Source organism: Lepisosteus platostomus, chromosome 19 (assembly GCF_059453375.1).
Source record: "Lepisosteus platostomus isolate fLepPlt1 chromosome 19, fLepPlt1.hap1, whole genome shotgun sequence".
In the NCBI taxonomy this organism is placed as follows: domain Eukaryota; kingdom Metazoa; phylum Chordata; class Actinopteri; order Semionotiformes; family Lepisosteidae; genus Lepisosteus; species Lepisosteus platostomus.
This window is the reverse complement of record NC_142629.1, coordinates 12,527,762-12,554,181: the sequence shown is the minus strand read 5'-3', so window position 1 is coordinate 12,554,181 and position 26,420 is coordinate 12,527,762. Positions and strand designations below refer to the sequence as shown.

The 26,420-nt window shown below is 40.1% G+C and overlaps 1 protein-coding gene across 4 annotated transcripts in view; it reads right to left on the bottom strand.

Moving 5' to 3' along the window:
* baiap3 (BAI1 associated protein 3) overlaps positions 1 to 26,420 on the bottom strand; it is a 76,116-nt gene that overhangs the window by 40,057 nt on the left and 9,639 nt on the right. For 2 of the 4 annotated variants that reach the window (XM_088612662.1, XM_088612663.1), the window contains exon 2: positions 18,111 to 18,263. In XM_088612662.1, the coding sequence (XP_088468788.1) occupies positions 18,111 to 18,256 (146 nt within the window). In that variant the 5' untranslated portion in view covers positions 18,257 to 18,263. Of the gene's footprint in view, positions 1 to 14,687; positions 14,841 to 18,110; positions 18,264 to 26,420 lie in introns of those variants that run through there. The other 2 variants (XM_088612666.1, XM_088612671.1) reach the window with 1 other exon arrangement.

Here is a 26,420-nt window from a genome sequence, read left to right as displayed (position 1 = left end):
AGAGGCAGAAACGCAAAAGGTTTTTGGTAAAAGCAGCAAGACACCACTCTTCTTCTGAGTCAATACTCAGTCACAACAATTAAGTAAAAAAAAAACAACTTGTTTTTCCAAACCTACATTGACTGGACATTAACGTGGAAGAGCAGTGGGTGAATGTCTACCAGTTACTGATGGTTAACCCTTACCTCTCTGATAACAGATTAGGCACACTCAGATTTTATCCTTAAATGGATGAACAGTTAAAACATTTGAATGCTCATTTCAGTTCCAAAGCCTGAAATACTTCATTCCAAAGCCTGAAAGGAAGTCCATCCCCACAACTGCCATTCAAAGAATGTTACTCTTTTGGGCGGGGTGCTGTCAGAGTTGTCCAGCATGTAATTAAATCCGATCAGGAGTCTGTGAGATGTAGTGAATCGGAACTGACCCATAGACTGTCTTGCAGTCTGGTCACCATGGTAACAGAGCCCTGCTCACTGGAGGAATTCAAGAGCGCGTCTTCAGAGCTTCCCCGAAATACACTCGACAAACACTGCCAGAGCAGTACAGTCTTTGTTCATTTTTTTTAGGTCACAATGAAATATCCAATTAAATTCCAACTTATTACCTAAGAATTGTGGTAATTATCACTTAAATAATGCTCAGCAGTTTATTCATAGTGATGCCACTCTTTTTTCATTCTTGCTACAGCAAAGGTTATTTTATTCCAGGTAAGACAATCAAAGGTAAAGGACAACTAATCCTAGGATGTTAGTGTCACAATATTAATGTTGGAGATGACAAAATTAAAAAACAAAAAATCTGAAAATACCTGTTAAATCTGCAGGTCCGTCTGCTTTACTATGAGCTGTGATGGGCTCCTTCTTTCTAGCTTAACTCAATAACGTGAGACATTTCTCCACGTTTCTGCTTAAAAGTTAACTGCTTTGAATCCCCTGAGCTTCACAACTGCTCATATTCTTCCAATTTAAAAGAATGCTGCTTTGCTTCTTAAATGTAATAACAGCTCTATAGCTCAGACGCTTTTCCACACACATAGGGGAAGAAGACATTCAGTCCATTTTTCTCCTTCTATCCTTTATCACAAAACTGCTTGTTCCAAGACAGGGTATGGCCCTGAAGCAGAGTCTACAAGTCAGGACTATACCCTGGCTGAGATGGCAGGCAGTGCACACACATGCACATTTAGACACCAATCCAGTGCACACAGACACTGCAGAAAATGCATTCTCCACACAGAAGGCTCTCCAGTCCACAATCAAGAACTGCAAGGCATCAGCGCTAACTTTCCATGCCACTGTCCTACTCTCCCATTCTTCACAGAGGGAAAATACACAGGATCGCTGCAACAGAGATGACTCAAAACCTAATCTGAAATGAACTCCCATTATCACATCAGAGGGACTATTTTTCTGTGTGCCGCTACCTACCTTATTAACAACAAATGTGTTCCTTCTCTTAATGTTTCCAGGGTTAAAAAAAAAACTGAATGAAGAGGACATAACACAGCTGAAAATTTCTTTTTATGTTAAATTTTATTTTTAGAATTATTTTTTCTAAATTCTCAAAGGTACCTGTCAATCTTACAAATTAACAAGCTGGCTTGATTAAGGTTTGCTCTTTCTGCAGTGCCATTGAATGGAAACCTCTATGTACAATTGCAGTTAAACTTGACATACACTCACAAAATGAATCAATTCCTTTGTTACTCCAAAGCTAACAACACAGCTGCATATTTCTTGGAAAAGTGCTTGGAGTCATTATTGTCTTGTAGTATTAAATACTGCTGTGTCCCAGTTACTTTCCCAGGAGATGCGTCTACATACCAAACGTTCAATGCATTAAATACATGTATTTAAAGCGGACACAGATTTTGACCCCTTGATATTCAAATAAAAAACGGAAGAGTTTTGTGGACTGTTAAACCTACAGTATATGCAAATGAGAACTGGGAAACAAGCTGGAATGACTAAATAAGTTATGATCATCTGTGATTTTCTATTTCTAACACCAAAATGATAAAGGAATCCCATTTCTCTTGACCTTTTGTGGACTTGATATTTTTCGATGGGCTGAAAGTGTGGCATCGTCACTTCTGAAACTAGTAATTTTTCTGCTTTAATGGCCGTCCATGACAAATGTGTGAAAAACCATTAGGTCTCCTGCTTTTTTTACTCCATTCCCCATGTGCACGTTTGTGTTGGGATATCCCCTTCAGCTTTGCCCATGTCTGTTTGGCGCTCTTGTTGAGTACTCCGAATGCCAAACTGTTTTTTGATAAATGATTGATGCTCGTGCAGCCTGAGCATCACGGGGTGGCGCACTAGGTGATCTCGCTGTGAACCCTTATGTGTGTTTGTGGTTTTAAGATCACATGCCTTCGGAGATATTAACATTATTTACACATGTTCAGGGCAAGCCATCTGGACGCTGAAGGTTCCCTTGCTTACATACGCCTCCCATAACAACTCCACTGCTGGTTGCTAGGGAACAGCTCCCTCCCACGCTTTCCCTTAAGCTCTGGCAGGGTTTTAAAGGGATGTCCTGCTCACTCCATAGTGTTCGCCTGTCTTCTGAAGCACAGGGGTAGGGCCTCAGGTTGGGGGGAAGCTTCATACCGTACATTGTGCTAACATTATGAACACCCGGGGCTGCTTCTAAAGAGACGCCCTCTTTAAGAAGCTCAGAGCAATAAACTCAATGCTAGTGTCATGTTGTCACTTTGCTTTGCCTTGGCTTTACCAGAATCTTTCATGTTATGTCAATGTTATGCACCTGCCATGATTTCACCATACTTTTGATGTAAATTATACCCCTCTTACTATAGTATATCACTGTAAACCTTCATAGACGTGATTCTGCATGCCAGGGGTGGATGGAGTGCAGATTCTGTCACAAACCATGATAAAGATGATCTTGGTAACCAACTGGCAGGATGTATCACAGGCTGACACGCAGTGGGACATCACAGGGCTGAGGAACTAGAATGCTGCTAATCCAAAGGGCAGTTCTTTCCTAGGAATTTCCTAGGAACCACTGCACTGCAAGCACCCTCAGTACTAGTGACCCTCTAAATGGAAGATTGTTAAAAAAAAAGGAAAAGGGGGATAATAAAGGACTAAAGATAGGAAATCACAACTTGGGTGAACAGTAAGCAACCCCAAATAAGACTTTTCTTCTTAAAAATAAACACCTGTACAAGGTACAAAACAACATGGGTATTTTAATTATTAATGTAATTCTTAATCATATAGTCATTAAATGGCCCTGTAAAAATCTTATCAATATGATGTAAATACATAGCTAGCGTGCATCATTTAAAGTACAAACTGTGTAAAAGCACAGGAAATAAGCAAACGGCTTCAGAAGAGATTTACGATTTCCTGTGGGAGATAAAAGCACCACTGTCATTCCAGCAGCACAGGAGCAATGCCTGACGCAGGCTTGCTGCGCTGCCAGCAAGGTTTTCAATCATGGTGAGATCTGAGGCTTGTCCAGCAAGTGCAATAACAAAGCAGACTGGTGCTGGGGTTTTATCAGTGCTGGAATTGTACAGTGCTCCAGTACAATTCATAACACCCTGTACATTAAAAACTTGCATCGTTGAAAACAACCTTCGAATTCACAAGAAGGTTTGAATGTCAGACAGGAATTTTCTCTGTATTAATCAGGACAACAACTGACTGAATTACCAGACAAAGAAGGCTCCTCTCCTTCCTTAGCAACAGTGTGACATGAAAGTTATGTCACTAATGTTTCAAACTCTTTGAGGTGGAAAACTTATTTGAGCAGATACAGTTCTCAAAAAAAGCCTCCTCCTACTCTCAGATATTGCCCGTTTTGACAAGGACTTTCATTTTGGTTACCCTCTCTGCTTTAACTATCTTTACTTTCAGTCATCTTCTTTAGAAACTGTCAGGAGTTTGTCATTAGGACTTCCTCAGTGAATTTAAAAATTCTGGAGAGCCTTACCTTAGCGTTGCATTCGGCTGCGTTTTTTTGTTCCAATATATCTGCAGAATGTCATGTATAACCTTTACCTTTAACCTGTGCTTTCCATGCCTGTAGCATCTCAAATGAGTGACAGTTTGTGGCCTTTAACAGGATGTTTCTTCTAAGGCCTTCCCCTGTATAATGCATGAGTCTTAATTGACTGAAATGAGGCTCTTGCGCTGTAATATTACAATTGCACACAAGCCTGCCAGATGAAAAAGAAGACGCTTTAACAGTTTTATTTAGAATCCTCAATTCCTCATCTACATAGGTTATTTAAAAAACTTCTAAGTGCTCACTGTGATAGAAACAGCCCCCTCTGGCACCAGAAACTCTCTCCACACAAGAGCTTTTTGTGGACTCTGCAGAAGGTTCCGTTCCCAGGCTATTGAATACAGTTATTAAAAGCATTTTAAGCAGTTTACAGACAAAGGCTGGCAAACCAATACTGAAGATGAAATTATAATTGCTGATAATGAAGACGGAGGACAACATCAAAAAGAAAACTAGGCTTTGATAAGGGTTGCTTAAAAGGTGAAAGAAGCCTAATTTATGGCAACTGTGAATTGGATCCTGTCCTGTGACATTACAGGTTTATTTCCCAATACCCCCAAGTTCCAGGAATGAGGTGGTAGATGATTTCTATGAATCCTAGTTGTACACCATCCTTATACAAGCTCCCTGCAGGCAAGAAGACACATCACAATAGTTCACTTTTGAGTGAAAATGTTGGGAAGGCAGAGAAAACAAGATTCCTTATTTTCCAAAGACTGCAGTGGCTTTCAGAAGAAATGATTGCAAGGAGGAAGCTAAGTTAAATGCACTCTGTTCTTCCCTAACAAACAGAAAGAGGCTATGAAGGCTTTCAGTGAAGCCCTGTTCAAATGGTGACATTACAAAGTGTCCAACATGTTAAAAAAAAAAGATTCTGCCATCACTGGTTTCTCTAAACTTGGGCAGCCTCAGCACCAAACCCTGTTGAGGTCAGCACCATGTTCAAACCACTCAAGCTAACCAGTCTCACAAGAAGCCAGGGCTTTCCGATAACATGCTAATGATATCATGTTAACCTTCCCAGGAGAAGAAATACAGAAAAGCCACGTAAACCACATGCGAACCACAGATCCTTTTAATAAAACGGAGCTTTGCACATCCTTAGCTAATTTCTTCTTGTGGATTTCACAAACCTTTTTTTCCCCTGAAGCTCTCAATCACAAAAAGCAAATCACTGCCTAAGCAGGGATACTAATAGAGAGTCACACGCCGAAAACGCGGCAGGCTGCAAAGCAACTAATAAACTGAATAACATGAGAAAAAAGAATCCCCATTTTCCATGAGGAATCTTCACCTTCTCATTGTAACCCAAATACACTGGTTGGAGTGCCCTGCCATTTTAATGATATGAAATGTTTCTGATCTAAAGAATAATATGCAACAAACATCCCCTGTATTGGGTCCATTTGCACTTGTCGAGCTTAAATAACACAAACCTTGCAATTGTTCTTAGTCTTTGATTTACCTATGAATTGCTGCATCCAAACCATTAGCTTTCTTCTGAAAGACCCGTTATTAATTAAGATTTGAAACAGCTTCCGGGCACTAATGACTGCATATTAAAAATAAGGGTAGAGGAGATGGAAGGGTGGTGTTTTTCAAAGAGGATCAACACTTATGCAAGAGGAATAGACAGGAGGTCCTTCATATCAGAGCGAATAATTTTCTTTTACAAGTCCAGGTCTCTGTTTCTTCGAGGTTTAATAGAGGGCAGACTCGGAATAAAAGCCCAGACACATAATCAGGCTCTTCCTCATTCACAGCAAATGCTTTCAGATAAATTATTATAATTTTTTTTTTGAAGAGGAAATGTTGTTAGGGTATTTGATGTATCTTCCTAGGATGTGTCTTTCAATTACCAGGGTGGTCTAAACTCCTGTGCTTTGTGAGCAATTGGGCGCTGTTTTAAAATGCAAAATAAAAAATTAAAGATTTTCACCAAGTGAGACAAAGCAACGAGTTACAAAGCAACTCCCACAGAAGAAAATCAGAAAATGGCTTTTTAGCTCAATTAGGCCCTAGTGTCAAAGAAGACAGGCAATTTTATAATTAAAATATTCTGTACAGTATGTGACAGGTGTCTTTTTATGGAACAGATGCTGAGTCATTTAGGATATAACAGACACGCTTTCAATAACAGCTGAGCTACAGAAATGGTGAAGGAAAGAAAGAACTAGAAAAATCTTTCAATCTGACTGTTATACAATCCTAAATGCAATCTCCAATCTCTTATTACTCAGATGTATTAAATTGCCTTATTTCACAGTGAGAAGTGTTTTACAATGAAAAGCTTTCATACTTACTGTCATTTGTATTTTTAAATATATGAATTCTAAAAACAAAAGATATCCTGTGACTTAACAACTCACAATAGAGGGTTGATGGTGCACAAAAATAAAATGTAAAATGTGTCTGACATAACTATATTAAAATAATTTTCTGGGCAGACCTCAAACACACCAATAAAAACTGGAAGACTCTCAGATCTGTGTTTTTTTATGGAAAACAGGAGATGTGTAACAATTTAGATATAATTCTAAGATTCTGTAAAGACTCCAAAGCTTTTGATACATTAAGGAAACATTAAAACATGAGGCCAATCATTTAGCATATCAAACACATTTGGTTGCTAGTATCTCATAATTCCACACAATCCTTTGTGTAAAAACCTGCTGTTCTCAGTTTTAAATGCAATTTGTTCCACTTTGTTTCCATTTGTGTCCTCTGACTTTTTCATGAGCAGCTTCTTCAAGCACTAAGTGTTTTCCACCTTATATTTATAGTTTAGATTTTTCTAACTACATCTATCACTTTGTACTTGTCTACATTAAACGTCTTCTGCAAGGTGTATTTGCTTGGTCTTGAAATTTGTATCTTTGACTTTCCTTTGCAGCTTCTACAGTGTTTGCTAATATTCATATTATTTTTGGTATCATCTATGAGCTTGGCAAGTTTACTAAATGCACCAGAATATAGATCACTGATTTATGCCACTAATTATATCATCCCAGTTTGTGCACTCACCACCACCTGTACTCTCCATGTGCTGCCCATTAATCAGTTCTTAATTCAAAGACACACATTACCTTGAATGCCTACTGTCTGTCATTTAAAAACTAATCTTTTATGAGTAACTCGATTAAAAGCCTTTTGAAAGTCTAAATACGCCCTATCACACGCTCTCTTATCTATTATATGTTCAGGGTTATCCATTACTGTTGTCGCTTGCTAAAAAAACTAGTTTAGAGAGACCTGCATTTTCTAAACTCATTGTGACTCTCCATTAGAATCCTTCTGATATACAAATGATCCCCTAGTTTAGTTACACTTATCATTTTCATAGACTTATGTGTAATAGAATTAAGACTTATTGAGCTATAATTACTTAGGTTTTGTTATCTTTATGGATGGATGCTACATGAGAACTTTCCAGTGGATATTACTCTGGTCTTAGAACAGGGGTATCCAATCCTGGTTCCGAAGAGCCGGTGTGTCTGCAGGTTTCCGTGCCAATTCATCTCTTAACAATGTTATAAGATCACTATTGGCTTAATTGGGATTAACTAATTAACAGCATCATCCATCTTTTCACATGCTGGAAGAGATCTGGAAAAACTGCAGACCTCTGGGACCAGGACTGGAGACCCCTGCTCTAGAGAATACTGGAAGTGTTTTGTTAATGTCTGCTAATAACATCTCTTGTTTCCTTCACTACAATAAGTAGAATAGCAATTAAGAGATTTATCTTAAATGGATGTAATTCTTCTGTGCCCTCGATGCTGGCACAGTTTAATACCGAATTCGGCTGATTTTAGGTAGTGTTCCCTGGAACTTCTTAGATAGGCTCCAGGTTGCTGTGATTCTCAAAAGGAATAAGGGGCTTTTTGAAGGCTGTGTGGATAATTTTCTTTAGTTGTTATATCTACTGTTACTAAACAAACACCTCCTAATTGGGCATTTCAAGGCATTATCAGATCACTCACCAACACATCAGCAAAGCTTTCCTGCCTCTGAACCTCTCTAAGCCAGGTCTCACGATTAACGTCAAAATCCTTCCTTCGATGCTTTCACTGCAGCAGAATACTTCCTAGTTTTTCTCTCACAGTCCTGACGTTTCACGTTCAGTAGCAGTGTAAACCAGCCTTTGCTGAACGTATCACTTGTCTGCACCTTTTACGTGAACACTCATACAGCCTGAGCTGGTCTAGGCCAGCATGTCACAGAAATTATTCCCCACTGGGATGATCTCCTGTGTGAGAAAATTACAGCAGAGAAAAGTTATTCAGTGACACTTCTAATGCTAAAGAGTGGAAGCATTGCGGCTGATTTCTACTCAATGTTGCAATTTGATCTAGAAACTAGACCATAAGTGTTCCTTCCTTGAGATCAGAGTCCACTGTGATCCCATCAATTACAGATACAAGAAGTTGGAATAAGGTTTGCTTATCTAGGATGCCACCATTCTCTGGGGGGACAGTATTTAGCATCACAGACAAAACACCTTAAAATTACCAGGTTCTACAGTGACCTTTATATAGTGTAGAACAGGAACAGAACTGGAGACTGGTGTGTCTGCAGGTTTTCTATGTCTCTTTACAGCAGGAGCATCTTAAGGGCTGGGCAAAGCTGTTAAATTGGTCCAGTTAAATCAGAAACCAGCTGATTTAGCTCATTAAAATCTGAGTGCAGTGAAACCTGCAAACACACCGGCCCTCTAGGACCAGGATTAGGCAGCCAGGTCCTGGAGAAAGAATGCTAATAGTATGTCTGGCTGGAAAGTCATATGCAAAGTCAACCTCAATTTCATTTAAACTCTGAACCTTCCTATTTTGACAGCTGAAGCATTTCCAAACCGTGCCTCCTGAAACCTGTTTGAGGGTGGGGGTTCCCCTTGAATTAAGACAAAATCTGGAATCGGAGGGGGGCACCTGGGTAAAAAAGAAGAAATGAAGTCCAGGACTAGGATCTGAATCATTTCACACCATATGGCACATCCATACCACACTGCAAGCATTTATATCAGTGGGCTTGCTTCACAATTAACCACTAACTTCTAAGATATAGTACATACCGTGCATATTTTCATCCAGATTCACAAAGAACCTCTTATTATACTTCAACATGTGCTTGTATAGCTGTTGAAGTACTGCCCCTGGGATTCTTACTTTCTTTGTTTGCATCCCGGTAGGTTTGTAAACCTGTAAGGAACCTGTAAAGAATACCCTCTCTTTTTAAAAAGTCAGCTTCCATTGAGCTGCCAGGAGAGCGTCCTTGGGCCTTGCAGTGTGAATAGCTGTCAGAGAAATACAGTACTTGCAATGGAAGTAATAGTCGCCATTTCTCCAGTATTTGTGAGGACTGAGAGATAACAGCCACCAGGACACATTTCTGCGGCACTGAACCAAGAGTGTGTACTGTAGCTTGTGATTCATGTCAGAGCGCCTGACCTGCGCAGCCCTGTCAAGCATCAAGCCCGCCATGCTGAAAGACCAGCGCCATGTTGTGGGAGGATGATGAAGACTCCTGGGAATCCTGGGAAATGTCACTGTAACTTTCTCATCTTACGTCATGAGTCCTGTTACAATAATAATAATAATGTTTCTTTATTAGCCCTATACAATTTCTTGCATTAGGGGTGAAAGGCATTATCACTTCATTCTTGGCATACCTATCAGACTTTTAACATGCTTTAACACACCACCCGAAAATGAAAAGAAACTGACAGGCATACAGTACTATGCAAATAGCAGCAGCCACACAAGACAAGGCAGGCTTTCTTTGTGCTCTGTAAAAAACAGCAATCACTCTTACACTGCTCTGTGGTCATTCCCATTTCCAGGAAAGGGACAACACCTTGAGCCATTCTGTAGTGCCATGGTGCCATACCAGGATCTTCAGTAAAAGAAAAGAGCAATAATACAAACTCCACTCCAGTTAATGCTGTTGTGAATCAATCAGTATGCAAAGGTGGCTGCTACCAAGTCCACAGGTGGGATCATCAAGGGGGGGGGGGGGTCTTGTTCTCACTTCATGGAAGAGCGCACAGGAAACCAGACACTTGAAGGTAAAATAAATGGAGAATTTGTCTTAACATCACCACCACTACAAAAGGCATGCATTCAATCAGACTGGCTCATATTGGTTGATAATCATATCATCAAACCCCATCAAGTCTGGCTCCACTGCCATGGGCTGTCATATGTTTTCGTTTCCATCAGCGGCCTTGTGGGATTTGTCAAATAATCCCTTCTTATTGCCTATATGAGATTTTTTGTCATCCAGACTGGAGTTTTAGCCACAGCTGCGATGCTGCTATTTCTTGAAGGTCGGATATTTCCTCCAGTGAATAAATGCAATGCCTGGCATTTTGGACGCTTAATAGTTCCTCAATAAGACCAGCAATGAATTTGATGTTCCCATTCTGCATCAGCTCTAGAGCACGGGGAGGGCAGAAGGGAGTATCGTCTGAAACTCATTACACATCTGTCACATTTATTGCTCACAGTTTTGTCAGCATTTCCTGACGAAGTGGCTGATAAAACCTTTGCGAAATATCAGGCATTAATTATTAAGATAGGATACAGTATATTAACAAGCATGATATGCCCAAAAGTATTCTTCTGAGCTCTGTGCCCAGACAGGATTAGGAAAGCATTAGAAAAATAAATACATTAATTAAAGTGTTATGCAGTGCTGCAATGCTAGGAAATGCTGTCTTTTTCAAAGTCTGAGAAATGCTGCAACTGGCCATCTGGAAGAAGAGGCAGGCAGGCCCAGACTCCCTCTGAGTTATCATTTGGCCCTCCTGTAGGGTGTGACTGAGCACACCCTCCCCCCAGGACGGAAGAGAAACACTTAAGTTTCATGTGTTGGATAGTGGAAAGCTGTGTCCTGGGACATAAGCACACTCTTTTCGTCAAGGTACCACACCTCTGGAGACTGAAAAACCTTCAGTGACCTCCCCCATCCTGCAAAGAAGACTAAAAAGGTTCAGGAGAGGGGTAGACCATAATAATAATAGTTTGACTAGTAAGAGTATCAATACATTACCACCAACAATAGTGACAGACAGATTTGTATTCCCTCTCCTCCCCAGGGGAGTGCTGGACAACTCACATGCTCCCCATCTGCATTACAGACCCCTCCATCACCTCCCAGGCCCCTGACATAATTGATAACATCCTGTAGTCACTGAATAACATCGAGCACTGTATATAAGCTGCAACACACACGTTACGGACAGCGATGTGCATTTTTAATTAAAAATAATCACAGATTGCAGTTAGCAACCGCAAGAGGAAGTGAAAAGCAGAATAGCCTAATGATGAAGTTCCTTAATATTTTACAGCTATGATTCAGATATTATAATTATGATATGGCTTGTTGTTTTGCAGATTGCTTGAAATGCCAAATGTAGTGCAAAAATCTCCGTTAGTGAGCCATTTAGGGGTACAGCGCAGTGATTTGAACATGAAGACAGAATTTTGATTTTGTTAAGATAAGGTAGCATCTTTAAATATACAAAATGTGTTATTGTACTGTACATGTGAAGCGTCACACCTCTGCCCTCCGCTTGATACTTTTTTCTGTTTAACTCACCATGTAATTTCTTTAAGATACACATTCTCTATATCATGCACAGACAGACATTAAAATTCAAACAACATAATCATACATACTGTAAATGTGTTACGCGTTTACTGCCTCTCAGCATGTATCTACATATTTGCATGTACTGTAGTTTCCATTTCCGTATTGTATTTTGCATTTAGGACTGTGCTGCATTTTGCTGCATTGCTGACATGCCAGCTGTATATGCAATTGCCCATTGAAAGCTTGAAATGCTTTGCAATAATAAGTCATTTAGTTAGCTCTGTGCCCAGACCTCAGCGTTACCAGTGCAGCTCAATTTCAAACCCTGTGACTCTAATCCCTGCTTTGACAGGATGGAATCGGGCTACAGTGCATGAGAGGCTCTGCTCAAACCATTTTCTGCTACACGCAGAAGCGCAACACATTACTTTGGGGGGAATTCAAAATCTTTTGCCCAGCGATGCCAACTGATGCTTGTACTGAAGCTTTCAATCAAAACATCATCGGAACTGCCAGTCGTGAAGAGAATCCACCTGGCAACTGTCTGTTGGCCAAGGCCTTCCTGGGGCTCCACCCACGCAAAACAGATTAAAAAATCCACAAACGCGCTGAGAATTTCCAGTTGCAGTGCTGTGCACTTTTGGTTTGATCAGATTAAGTATCTGTTAGTTACTCAGAACATTATATTAGCACAAAAATAATGTATGAGGGAAAAAACATCTGTCATATATTTCCTTGCTCAACTAAAATGTTGGCTCAGGTGGAAGTACATGGGGTTCTCAGAGTTTTATGATTTTACTGTGCATGCACCATGGATTTGCTTTAGTAACTTTGCTTTACCTTAACATTGAACTCTGCTTTTACCCTAGTGCCATAGTCACCTTTTATTTGGAACTACCTACTGTATATTTCCCTGTTTTCGAAACTGCTTGAAAAGAGGGTACTGCACAACCAGGCAGAGGAGACCAAATAACATTTTAACCAGCCAAAGCCCGATCGATCGAACCCCTGCCATGCGCCTGAAGAGAAAAGGAGATTTGAGAGGTTGGTAAACAGGGTGTTCCTCTCACTGAGAGATTCAGAGTGACTCCTCTAAAAAAGAGATTTTCTCTTGTTTTTAGGAAAGGGATCTTGAGTCCTGGTCCGTAAAATCCACTATTCAGAATTCTAGGAGTTTAACATTATGAGCAGCTGCACGTCTTCAGAGAAGATATCAACTAGCGTAACTGGAGTATAGGCCCATGTGAACTGTAACCGAATCCAGAGCATCTAATAGCTGGTGGTGTTCAAAGAACAGTGCTACCTGGGGAGAGAAGACTTTACCCAGAGTGCTCCAGCAAACCTGACATGCCAGCTGTATATGCAATTGCCCATTGAAAGTTTGAAATGCTTTGTAATAAAAAGCCATTTGGTTCGTTCGTTGCCCCAACCTCAGTGGAAAACCAGTGGAACCAGTGCAGCTCAATTTCAAACCCCTTTACTCTAATCACTGCTTTGACTGCAGGTCTTCTTGCTGGTGGAGCAGGTTGGAATCAGGCTAATCCACACAAAAAGAAAACAAGAAAATTGTAACCCCTTGTAAGTCACTCTGGAATGACTCTAAAAGCCAGTGAATATGTTCCCTCTTCCAGTTTTGCCAGTGAAGATATCGGGATCTCTGAAAAGCACCCACAGGTTTTGCTTGTTTATATCTGGATGGTGCAGTGCAGAAAAACTGCCTGGCACTGTCACTCCCTGATAGCAGCAAATTGCTGCAATTCTAGCAACTCTTTTGTAGCCAAACATCTTCAGACAAATGTTCTCTGGGTTCAAATGGACTGTCTGCGTGGCTCAATCTAAAGTACCATCACTGTCATTGTGTGGCACAAAATGCTCTCATCAGCTGTTTTATAACAAATGACTATAAATGCTATTCCCATTGTGAAAGCCTTTTTATTCCCTTAACTGTTCTGATTACAGTTCTCTTCAGAAAATAAAGGCCTGCATATCAATAATCCCAAAATATACCCCTTTTAATGTTCCTCACCGTTTTGATTATTTCAACACCAAGCCCCTTCTCAGCGCCATCTGTTTGTCAATAGGGCTCTAATAGTAGGCTGAGGGCTTCCTCGAATAAAGGAAAGAAGGCCAATTATTTTGTGTTCTGATGGCAACAGCTGCTTATATCCAGCAAATTGGCTAAGTGCCACATGGTGGACAGAGGCGCAGCTCAACAAGAGCTGTAATATTATTCTGGGACGACAAAGAGGTCTCTGTCCTAGAAACACAACCACAAAAGGAGAAGCGTGGCAGTGCAAAATTAAAATCAGTCTGTGACCTGACTCTTCTCATCGGATAAAATGGAAATGTTGGCAGATGTTGGCACAACACATAGGAAGTGAATCGAATACATGCTCAAGTTCCCCTGTAGGTGTGGTGAGCTCCACACACACTCAAGAAGCCAAGGCAAGACACACGGGGCTTGAGGAAATCAGATTATCAAGGCATCCACCCACCAAAGGGAACGCCACCAGCTATGTCAATGCCTTGTGTAGCAGAACACAGAAATGAGGTGACATTCACCTGAAACAGGTGGCTGATTGGGTTAACAAATCCTTCACAAAAACCACAAACTCAGGAGGAAAGTTCATTGTACTGGGGGTTTATAATCCAATACAATTGGGTGACCAAGATTTTTATTATTACTCCTATTTATCTCCGTGATCTGAGGTGGAAGCCTTTGAGTTTTTATCTTCAAGTCACCTCACAGGCAGAGCTCAAGAAATACGCAAAGGAAGGGTGTGCTATATTTGTCAATCAAGCTGTATTATTTAGGCATTCAAAGCTAGCACGATTATGCCAGCAACATGCAATTATTGTGAGACTTAATTATTAATCAAGCCTTATCAATCAAAGCAGAACATGTTATATAGTATTTAATGCAAAGTATGCTTGAGTTATAAAGATAAAGACAAATGCTAAAGACACACTAAATTCTAAAGCATCGCATATGATTACATACAGTAGGCTGCTCTTAGAGGTAATGTTCAGTATCTAGCTGATCTCACCTGAGCTGGAGGTGGAATTCTGAACCACAGAGTGGATTCCTGGTATGTCAAGCAAGCACTCAGGTACAGTCACAGGCAGAGAGAACACAAGTGAATTGCAATGCACTTCTGTATCCCCGGTGTTCCTGAGCACTGAAGAGCCTCTCCCAGTGTATGCTAGGCTCTTATATTTGTAGCTTCTTTTTTTTAGACGCATCCTTGTTTTGCAATGCCTTTTAACTTCTTCTATCACATATGCTGCTTGTTAGGTAAATTAATTTTACGCCACATCATGGATGGCTCCAGAGGTTTCACACCATTACTCAAGTCCTGAGTCAAATCTTGTGGTCCGTCCCCTGTAGTGTTTTGGAAATTGTGCAATTGACTGTTTCATACAGCTTTTTCTTTTCCACCACAAACCTCCCCTTCATCTGCCCCACAAATATAGCTTTACCCATCTCAAAATAGTCACAAAGTTTTCTTTTTAAATTTCCTTACTGTACTCATCAGTAACAACACTGAAGTTCAGAGACAAACAATCTGAACACACAGAGATTTTTCTCAAACAGGTCCCAAACATAAAGCTTTTATTTTTAAATAAAAAATAAATAAAAGCATATCCCAAATGATTATTGCTTACATTTTAAATACTTGATAATACAATTAAAGCCACACCTTTTCTGAGTCAGCCTGTGGTGGTGATTTCCTGATTAAATTGTAAACAATCAAGCTTCTTTGGTTTCACTACAGGGACTCAATTAAGGGTAATGTGTTGTGTTAATTAGTTAATTGGGCATGAGGCATTAATCAGAGTCCAAGAGCTTAACATTCTTTTGGCATACAGGCATTGCTGAAAAATTGAAGAGAATCTGTGAAAAACATGTTATTTGCCAAATACTTTCCAGCAACTTATTAAATAAGCAATACTGGTCAAAAAAGGAAGTTAGAACCGTGAGTAAATGAGTTAAAGGAATCAGCCCTGTTTTGAAAATGACCATTTAAAAAAAATAAGATTAGTCTCATCCTTTGTAATTACACAACTGTGACAGTTAAAATGCATCAAAAATCATCCTTATAATCAAAACAAACAGCAACAAATGTAATTTATAACACATTTAAATACTGGTACAATATGTGAACATTGCCTGTATTTTATCAAGCATCTTAGAATGAGCAGACGTCACCATTTTCTTGTTTAAAGTCACCAACGTCAAGTTTGGCACACACATCTCACGAAATAGATTATCTTTGTAAATACCCTTAAAATGCATTTTCACATCTTCTGACATTGTCTATAATTTACAACTGGTATTTACAAAACCTCTTCGTCTCATATAATGGTGACAGACACTTGCTTTGTTCTGGCAAAAGTCAATAACGGCTGTAACAAAAAGTTCAGAAACAATGATGCAGGGAATTCAGATGGTATGTATGTTATCCCTGGTCATGATTATAAGTAATTAATTCAATTTCCCCTTTCTTTATTTAGTATTTAAGCCAGAGGTAGAATGTAATATGCTTTTGATACTACTAATATAAATATCCAGAACTAATGTGTAAAAGATGCCATGATAATATCGCTGAACAAACTGTTTAAACTTGTTGACTTTAGCACACACTTTGCATGATATGTTTCTGGAAAATTTAAATATCTGTATGTGTACTGTATAGGTGCTAAGCACTCCACATTCTGCTCTGTAGTACAGCTCATTCTTCAGGGGACTCCTGCCCCAGACTTGCTCTCATCCCTGAAGGTTTTACTCTGCACAAAGCTTATTTCACACAAAACCACCAGCCATCTTGCAGAACTCTTTTGTTGACACAGATATGGGTTGTTCAAATAAAGCATGCAATGTCACCTTTGCAAACATTATAACCTTGGGATACAGAAATACATTTTTAAACCACAAGTATGTAGACTAGTCCATCATGATTGCATGACCAGGTTCTTCAATCAGAGGATGACATGAACAAACTTCTTCGTTAAATACTGCAGTAGCTACTGTGTTAAACATCAAGGATCAGTGTGAATTTTTGAATAGAAACACTGAATCAGTGGCATCCCACAGGAAAAGGATGAAAGGTTGTTTTGAAAATGAAAGATTAAATTAAATTTGCAAATTTACTCCCCCAATTAGGAAGAGTCCACAAGAAGAACTCGCTAAAACATCACAGCTTCACATTATTATTAGGAAATATTCCGATTGTGATGCAGATATATTTCAGTGTCTGGTTTATTGAATTAACTTCCCTTGTCTAACCCTTTTTTGCCATGGCATGCTTACACAAAACCTTCAAAACGTCATTCTTGATTTTTATACTCATGCCAAACAAGAAAAAATTCTCAAGTTTCAAGTGCTGACCAGGAAACCCATTTCTACAGCAGGGTATGTTACTTGCTCAAAGGAAGCACCAGTCCTAACAACTCGTCCAACAGCTAGTCTCCTCGGAGGCATTCTTTTTAAGACTCTTGTGCAGAACAATGAGTGGCTTATTCTGATAATTTCCACTAAACAAGGCTAAAAAAACGACCGAAAAGGAAAGCAATGTTTAAAATCCATTATTTAAAAAAACATAATAAAAGAGTATGACCTCAACCGGAAATTGAATGCTGCCCTTGTTGGACCTGGAGCACACGCACCTTTGACACCATCTTCTTCATTTCACGCAGCAGAGCATAAACACACACACAAAATTAAAACAAACCGCTCCTGTCAAAACTGGACTGTGCGATTTGAAATCTGCCCTGATGCCTCACAGAAGCACAGATCCCCTCTCACATCAGACAGGAGATGCATAAATGGAAGAACGCCAGACTAACAGACAGGTCTCCAGTCCAACGTCTACAGCGAGATGAAAGCATCGCCTGGATGCAAGGAGTCACAGTGTAGTTCAGTGGAGGTTTGAAAGAGGTTTATTTTGTAACAAAAAGGCTTCTTGGAGATCACCAGACTGACAGAGTGATTCTCTCCCTATCAGATCTGTTCACCATTGCTCACAAGCACCTTTTATACTTCAAAACATCTCCTCTACTTGCCCTACATTGGAGAAGTACATGTTTTAGGATCAATATATTTAGAGCTAACCCCTGATCCTTCCTACAAACCTCCATATATGTGAGACATCAGTATTCTGGACCGGTGGGTGGATCTGTCAGATTCTTTGTGGCACCAACAAGCTTCTGTTCACACGAGAAGATCGTGCACCCAGAGCGAGTCTTACACACAGAGAAACCCTATAGAGAAAATCCTAGACATACTGAAAATCCTACAGCCTGTTCGCAAACGTAGAGAAGAACTCAACAGGTGCTGCAGCCTGCACAGCCGTTCGTTTTCCTGCTGTCCTGAGAAGTGTGATCCTGGAATCTGGCTGCGTGTCATGTTCCCCCCTTTCAGTGTCACAGTGAACTGTCCGAGTGCAGCGGAGGCAGATGAGGGGACTCACCCATGGGAGGCGCTGGCAGCGCTGTGTGCGTCTGTGCTGGAGGATGTGGTGGCAGCTGGAGTCTCTCTTCTCCCGCGGAGTGACTGCCGGCTCTGCACCTGCCTCAGCACGCTGCTCTTTATCTCCAACAGCGTCGACATGCTCATTCGCTACCTGCGGGAGGAAGGCAGCGCCGTGTCACTGGGCGCCCAGCCAATGGTACCTGACTTTCAGAGGCACTGGCTCAGCGGGGGGGGGGGCTTGGCCGCGACAGGTGAGAGCTGACAATCAGAGCTAGTATCGTCTTCTATCAGCTTATTCAAGAAGATAAAGTACTGATGTTGCCTCTACTTAGGAGAGACTAAAAAGAAACCCAGACTGTTCCTTGCTGCTCTTGCAGCAAATGTGCAACACCTGCTCTCTGAACACACACACACGCAGACATTCAAAAGATTATTATTTAACTCTGCCGCGAAAAAAACTGAAAGCTTTTTCGAAACAGAATTGACTAATATGCCCCTGTTGCTTCCACTCAGTGTGGCACTGAAGATTGATCTTCAGACAGCTGTCAGTGGCGTTACTTGTATGCACACCTGCTGTTGTCTTTGATGCAGAATGACTCTGATTGCAAGTTGCTACTGCTTACCTGCGCCCTCCCAGTCCCACTCAACACCCACCCTTCTTCCACAAAGAAAAGCTAGTCAGGAAAACCTATTTAAAGAAAAAAATAGCAGAGTTCAGAAAAACTACAGCTTTCCACAACCCCGCAGGTGGCTGGGACTGTTTAAGTATCAAACCTACAATTTTTATTGCTATAGTTAACTTTTTTACAATAAACGATTGAAGTCATCTCAGTGACTTCAGTTTTTTTCAATATTCTTTTCTCTCATGCATGGTGCTTTCTGTATAGGGCAGTGATAGGCCTGTTAAGTGTGTATTTCCGGAAAAAAAAAACACATGAAAAAATGTTTTTTCTTTTTAACAAAAAATATTTTTTCAGAGGGGTTTTTTTTAATCGGTTTGCCCTGAAAAGTACTGAGTAAGGGTTAGCTTTCCACTTCAGTTAGGCCTCCAAAATGTTTTTTCACTTTATTCACATTCCTAAATAAAGAGGGATTAATAATTCCTAATGTAAAAAGGGAATTTCTAATTTAGTTACATCTTCACTTTTTCAGTATTACTGGTACATTAGCAATTTCTCCAAGTGAGGTCAAAAGGATTGATTCAAGCTTACACTTCAACTAATGTTGAAAAACACTAAATTAACCCTGTGAAAACACAAGTGCAACTCTACGTGAAGTAAAAGCTTCACAGTAATTGTAACTCTTTTCTGGAAAAATTTATGTAGAAGTAAGGTCTGGGTTAAGCTTTGGTTTTCCATTACATTAGACTTTTAATTAGTCTATTAATTAGTCTCTATGAATTGGCTTCATTACTCTGCTCTCCTTCCCACTGATAGCTGATGTGTGGTGAGCGTTCTGGCGCACTATGGCTGCTGTCACATCATCCAGGTGGGGGCTGCACACTGGTGGTGGTGGAGGGGAGTCCCCATTACCTGTAAAGCGCTTTGAGTGGAGTGTCCAGAAAAGCGCTATATAAGTGTAAGCAATTATTATTATTATTAAATTATTACATTATAATTATCATGGCGCCCCCTACTAGCCCCACTAACATCTTTTCCAGCAGCAATCTTAGCTTTCCTAGGAGGTCTCACATCCTGGTACTGGCCATGTTCACACCTGGTTAGCTTCAGGGTGTTGCCAGCTGTGAGCTGCAGGGTGATGTGGCTGCTGCCCTTGGTGGTATGTTCATCTTTTTGTTCATCACGATCTGGTATTTTTGTTCTTCAACTCATATTCAAGATTTTTAAGCCCCATTAAGTCAGACAAATGAAAGTATATGGATGATCAACAATGAAAACAGATCGTTCAGCCTTATGGATCTAATGGGTCAGAAAATTTAGGATTCAAACAGTCTTTAATTCTGTCCAGGACAGCATCTGGTTAATTCCTGTGTATTTATCGTGAAAAGAAATTCTACAAATTTGCCATTTCCGACTAGGGAACAGCTTTTGTACAGTAGCTGTAGAAGAAAGATTAACTTTGAATTCAATTTTATTTTTCATTTATTTCTCATAAATATATATATATATGTATGTGCCTTGGCTGGTTCATTTCAACAGCGCAATTGAACTAAAAAAATGTCAGAAAACTGACACTCACACAACTTGCTGCAGAGACCATCAGATATTTATTCCTACAGTCCAGAGTGTCCCGTTGGAAAATAATCCAGAGGGGGTGTAGAGTATGTGCATGCAGTGAGTGGGGGCCATTTTGCACATAACCAAGTTTCTAGATTGATTGGCTGTGGGGAAACAAGCAGGGACATGGATGAAGATGAAGATGAAGATGAACTTGTCCATGATGCAATATTTTAAGCTAGCAGCAAGGAATGAGAACCACAACAATCAGAAGCTCAGTGTGTAACCTTATTCAAAACCAGACCGTAATTTATTTGCCCTTTTATACCCATATTTCAGTTATGCAAATTAACACAATAGAATCCCATCAAAATGCTTGTGGGAATGAAATATCGAACGCCAATTAGAGCCCTTTAGCAATTTGACACAATTAGACAGACCTGTGTGAAAGCCATTTTCAGTTCCATCTTCAAAATTCCATATAATTGTTTCAGCAATTGTCTGCTGCAGCGTTAATCCAGTAGCAGTTTTACATATCTACTGTATCATATTTTGGATTAAACATCAACAAAGGACGCAGGAGAAGTCTCAATCCCCCCCTCTTCCAACACAGCTGTGAGGTACTGCAGTGCAGACGGGAAAGACAGAGAAATTAAGCTTCATGCAGGCAATTATATAACAACCTGCTCTTTCAAAAAAACACCAGAAGCTCCCTTTCATTTTATAGTCCATTACAGACCTCGGCGAGCTACACTGAAAGTTTTACGGCGTAGCAGTATTCTCTCTGACCTTTATTTTTGTTGCATTTATTTTGGAACAGACCTTCCAAAGTGCTGTCAGACTTTCTTTTTCACCAGAACTGCGGGAGCTCTCTTGTTTTGTGTTTTTTTTTTGTTGTTGTCATCTTAAGTGTACTTCTGACATGAACTTTGCTTTCGACAGCAGGAAAGTAAATCTGACAGCTGGACAAAGGCTGGGATTGATGTGTGAACATTAGGTGAAGCGCAGTCTGAAATAATTGGAGGCCCCTACCCGCCTTACTATTGATTCAGATGGTATTATTTCTGCAGTACATGTGTGAAGTCTGAGATACAGAGAAGAAAATCGCTACATGTGCCCTTTCCTTGCAATTAAGGCACTATGATTGGAGGAAAAGGCAAATGTTTGCCTTTAGTACACATTAAAAAAAGCTCCTGGGCACATTTGTGAATTCCATATATTAGAAGGCTGAGAAAATGAAGATTTTCCTCATCTGCACAAAACATCTCTAGGATCTACACTTCAGTAGAGAAACACAAGAGAGAGTAGCTAAAAAACTGTAAAAAAGATTAAATAAAGTAAAATGAATTATCTTGAGGCTTACACTGTAAGTGTGATTATTAAAGAATACATTCTTCCTATGTTTATTCCATATTTATCTTTTTTGTGTTATATAGCCAAATATAAGTTTTTCAGGCCAAGTCAATTGTATGATTTCCCAGCAGCCTTCTGTCAATACAGTTTTAATTTTTAATTATGAAAATAGTGGAACGCGGTCCGCTAGGGTGCTTTTTGGAATCAAGATGAAAACCAGTTATTACACTCTGTTGCCAACTCACCTCTGTCACAGCCCTCTTATAATTGCTTTAGCATTTCTCAGCAAGACCCAGGTAGGAGGCATCAGGCAGAACTTAACTACACATGTACTAAAGTAAATAGACTTAGTTAATTATGATCAACAAAATTTGCATTGGAACCATTAGCGCCACTGGTTGACTGGATTAATACTCTGCGGAGTCCGAATTGAAGCAGATTGTTTCACCTACTGTATATCGGGGGCGGTAAAATACTGGACATTCCAGTCCTTTTATTTAATTATGAAATTAAACAGCTGTCTTTTTCGAACACATATGCTGGAAGGAACAGTAAAATCGAGTGTTTGATTAGTCTCTGTCTATGCAGTGTGGACACTCAGCTCTGCACAGTCCCACTGCAGTCCATTCCTGGAACAAAACCCACATGATCAGCAGGACACTGGATTGAACTAGCAACTCTGCTCAACATGCACTAAGAGTTATGACTGAGCTTTCCATCTGCTGGTGGTCTTCAGTGCCTTACTGATGAAAAACCCATAACAAGTGTGGGGTTTGTGACCTGCCATCAGGAGGGGGTCAAAGTTTTGCCCCATTGGCCTCTAAACCAGATAACCTCATTTAAAAGACTCTCAGGCCAAGAACACAATCATATCATTTCGAGATCTCTCCCTGCAGTCTCTGTTTGCATGAAAGACAAAACCTTTCCCTCTCTTATCAGAATGACTCGGTCTCTATGGTAACAGCAGAACACAAGGACAGTATATCCAGGTACACAAGGCTTCACAAGGCCATGTAAAGAATACCTATCTGTCGTTATCATGGCAAAAATTCTTTAGACTATTCACTTCCATTTAACACAGTGAGCCCAACAAAACCTTTCCTTTCTGTGCCACATCAATTAGCTTTGCTGTGCACAATGGAGATGAGGAATCAGTGAACCTACAGTGATTTTATTGACACAGACAGAAAAATCATCATCTATCTTTCAAGAAAATTGGACACTGTTGAAAGGCTGGCTGTGTAACACGAAAATACACATCTGACAAGAACTGCAACAAAAGAAGTTCAACTGTATACGAAGCTGTAAAGAAGAATAGTTTGCTTTTTACTCATTTCGTACAGGGTTTTACAGATGAAGCAAGAAAAGAAATTGCTTCTGGTTCAGTAACTAGTTTTGTAGTTTGTGTCATGCAGTGCATTTGTGGTAAAGTAACAGCATTCAATGCTGCTGTTTCTTCCTTTAAAAAGGAAATAATCGAAGTCTGGCCCTGCTATGGACTAGCTTCCTGCCCAAGGTATATCCTGCCTTGTGCCTTTTGCTTGTCGGAATAGGATATGGCCTCCCCCACCACCCTAAAATGGAGGAAGTAAATAGATAATTGATGGAAAGTCTCACATTTTACTCATTGTGCTGCGTTGTAAAATTCGCCCATGTAGGGTCAGGTGAGTCCATCTTTTGTTCATGATCTTCAATACATTAGTAGCTTAATGAGTACAGGTGCTCTCATAGAGTGCAGATTGCTTCTGTTAGACCAGAGCACCCCTGTCTGAGCTGGACTATGTTATTAGTCAGCTGTGATCTGAATCAAGCGCTGGTGCAGAATTGGCAGAACTTACCCATGGCTAGACAAGCTTCAACTGGCCAGGGCGTTGCAGTGTCCAGGGCTTGCTGCTCAACAGTGCCACCTTGTGACCTGTCAGGTACTTTGTGAGCCTGCTGTGCTGTCAGTGAGAACGTTCACAACTCTGTTTGGCAGAGCTGAGGAGCACACAGCACACAGCATCGGACAGCAGGCGTGCCAGAGGAGAAGTCATATATCCACATTCCTCCGGGTGCACAGGTTGTGCAGGAGGGTCAAAGTGATGGGCCTTCCCAATTCCAAGACAGGACAACATACGGTACAAACGAAAAGGTGGACTCACCTTCTTCAAAGGCCCGCATCTCATGTGTTTCCATGTACACGGAGTGGGCCTTCCGGTTGAGTTCATGGTACTCAGAAGTGTAATATTCATCCTGATTTTGTTAGCGGAGTCACAGGAAATGTAAAAAGTTTGGTATCAGTTTTCATAATTCTTTTACAGTGTGCGTGGGTGTAAAGGCTGAATAGTGTGTATTTAAGCAAACCATTCCTTTATGCTGAAGGTGAAAGTGTCCAATATTATGTGCAGTTCTTTCATATTAAATTAAATACATATTTCTTTCATATTAAATGACCATACATGGATCTGGCTCTATTAAAGCTTCCATTATTTTTTACACAAATGTTAGATTTCAAAGGCACAGAAGAAGCCTAGAACAAAATAAGGTAAATTATCCCCCTGAAGCTGTAGTCTTGTAATGAGAGCGATTGTAACACAGCACGGAGTTGATTACCACAGGATCCTGGGGTTCTGGATTAAACAGCATGGCCTGGTAAACTATTCTGAGTACTTATTGCTATTCGTGTAAAACCAGCTGTTCATTGGATCAGTTCTTAACAGGGTTTTCAACAAAGTTTATGATGGTATAATGGTATTAGTGTCATAGACTATAGTGAAGCACAATGGTAAAACAAAGTGAAAGCATTGTAAACCTACAATAAGTCTCAGAAAGTAATATACCTCAGTGACTGTTGCAAAGGTGCATCATTTCAGTGTACATTTACTGTAGGAAACTGCCAGAAAAGTTGAGATAATTATTTGTCTGTCCCCTTCAATTATTCCATAGCTCTCCATCAAATCTCCCCGGTAACCTTGTTCACAGCGACACAAGATGAATCTCTGACAGGCTCAGGCAGTAAGGCTGCTTGCCTGTTCCATACACAGGTTGAGTTCCGTAGCCCAGGCTTGTGCCTGACCCACGTCGCCAGCGAACTGCAACTGGGATCTTCTTGGAAGGGACAAAGGGCACCCCAAGCAGCACTGGGGTACAATTCTTCTGTAGAGCTTTGTGCACCATGGCAGGTGAAGAACGGACTCTGAAGGGAGGTGTATAGAGGAGCATGGCGTAATCATTCTCTCTGTGCAGCAAGTTTAATACTCAATGCTTCTCCCACTTGGGAAGGTACAATAATAGACAACTAATACATTCATCAAAAAAGACAGGCCTCTATCAAACACTCTATTTTACAGTTCATCTTCACAATAAATCTAGATACTCCCAACTTGAAGAAGTCATCTTGAATATAGTCTAGTATTTAGTCCACTCTAAACATGATATAAAAAGACTGGACACTACATTATAAAAGAACTACATGGAAAGTTAATCTTTCAAAACTACGCCTGAACAATGAACAATGAAGATCAGTGGCTAGTGAGGGAGACTGATTGCATTTATTAGAGATTTCTCTTATTTTTTCACACGTACAGTACCTATGATCCCCAGGGGAAACCAGACTCTTGAAATCAGACGTTCAGGGAAATTCAGTTTTAACTGTCCCAGAATGAAGGGAAAGTCCTCAATTCACTCAGGCCACGAGAAGCACATATTTACATACCATTGATGTCTCTGTGCATTTCCTTAGAAAGATGCAACACATTTTTGTTTCACATCCTGGGCACTGGTTTTGTCTTTGAATGTGTAGGTTTTTGTGACACGTGCAGATATGCGTGCAGGAAGGACCATTAAGAAATCTAGAGAAATCACATACAGGGAAGATGGAGGAAAGAATATTGCTGTTTGTCTTCAACGTTATCCTTAGATACACTAATACTAATTTTAGAATATAGCACAGACATGGCTGAGATCGTTTTCCAAGAGTGATGTCAGCACATTGTGTTCTTAACTCACCAGGAAAACTGTGTAACTGGAGAGATGGTGACTGTTGCTAGTAAAAGCACAGAGAGTCTGGGAACATGGTCTTTAGGTTTTTTTTTTCACTCTGAATTCTGGGTCACAGAGATATGTTTTGCCGATGTCTAAACTGTCCCCGTCTAAAAAATGTAACATTGATGAGGATGTTGTTCCACAACTGGATATTTGTACTACTGTTTTAAACCTTGGGAGATTAAGGTTTAAAAACATCTATAATGGTTCTAGGAAATTAAATGTTTTGAAAAAAAAACATATGTGTAATGACTTTAAACTGACCTATCAAGTAACACAGATACTGTCCATATAGGTTGTTATATTGGGCTGCCATTATAGCCTGAAAAACTGATGCCTAATCATTATACATCCAAACATAATCATTAACCCTCTCATCCTAAAGACAGTCTTGGCAAAATGGAGCTCATTATACTGTATTATAGAAAGGAACTGCGCTAACAACATTAGAAAGGTTTGACAAAGATTTGACAACATGGCTGGGTAGTTTGTTCCAGACTCCTACAACCCTTTGTGTACAGTGATGCCTTCTGATCACAGTTCAAAAGCCACTTTTTAATCACATATCTTTTCAGGGATGAAACTTAATCACCTTTGCCTTTTTATTACAAAGAACAATATTTATGTTATATATACTATAATATTACAGTATATAGAGTGACAGCTCTAGTGACATTTTATGTTCACTTTTTGCTAAGTGATTTAATAGTAACCTATTGTGCTGAACTTAATCCTAATTCTCCACATTTTGT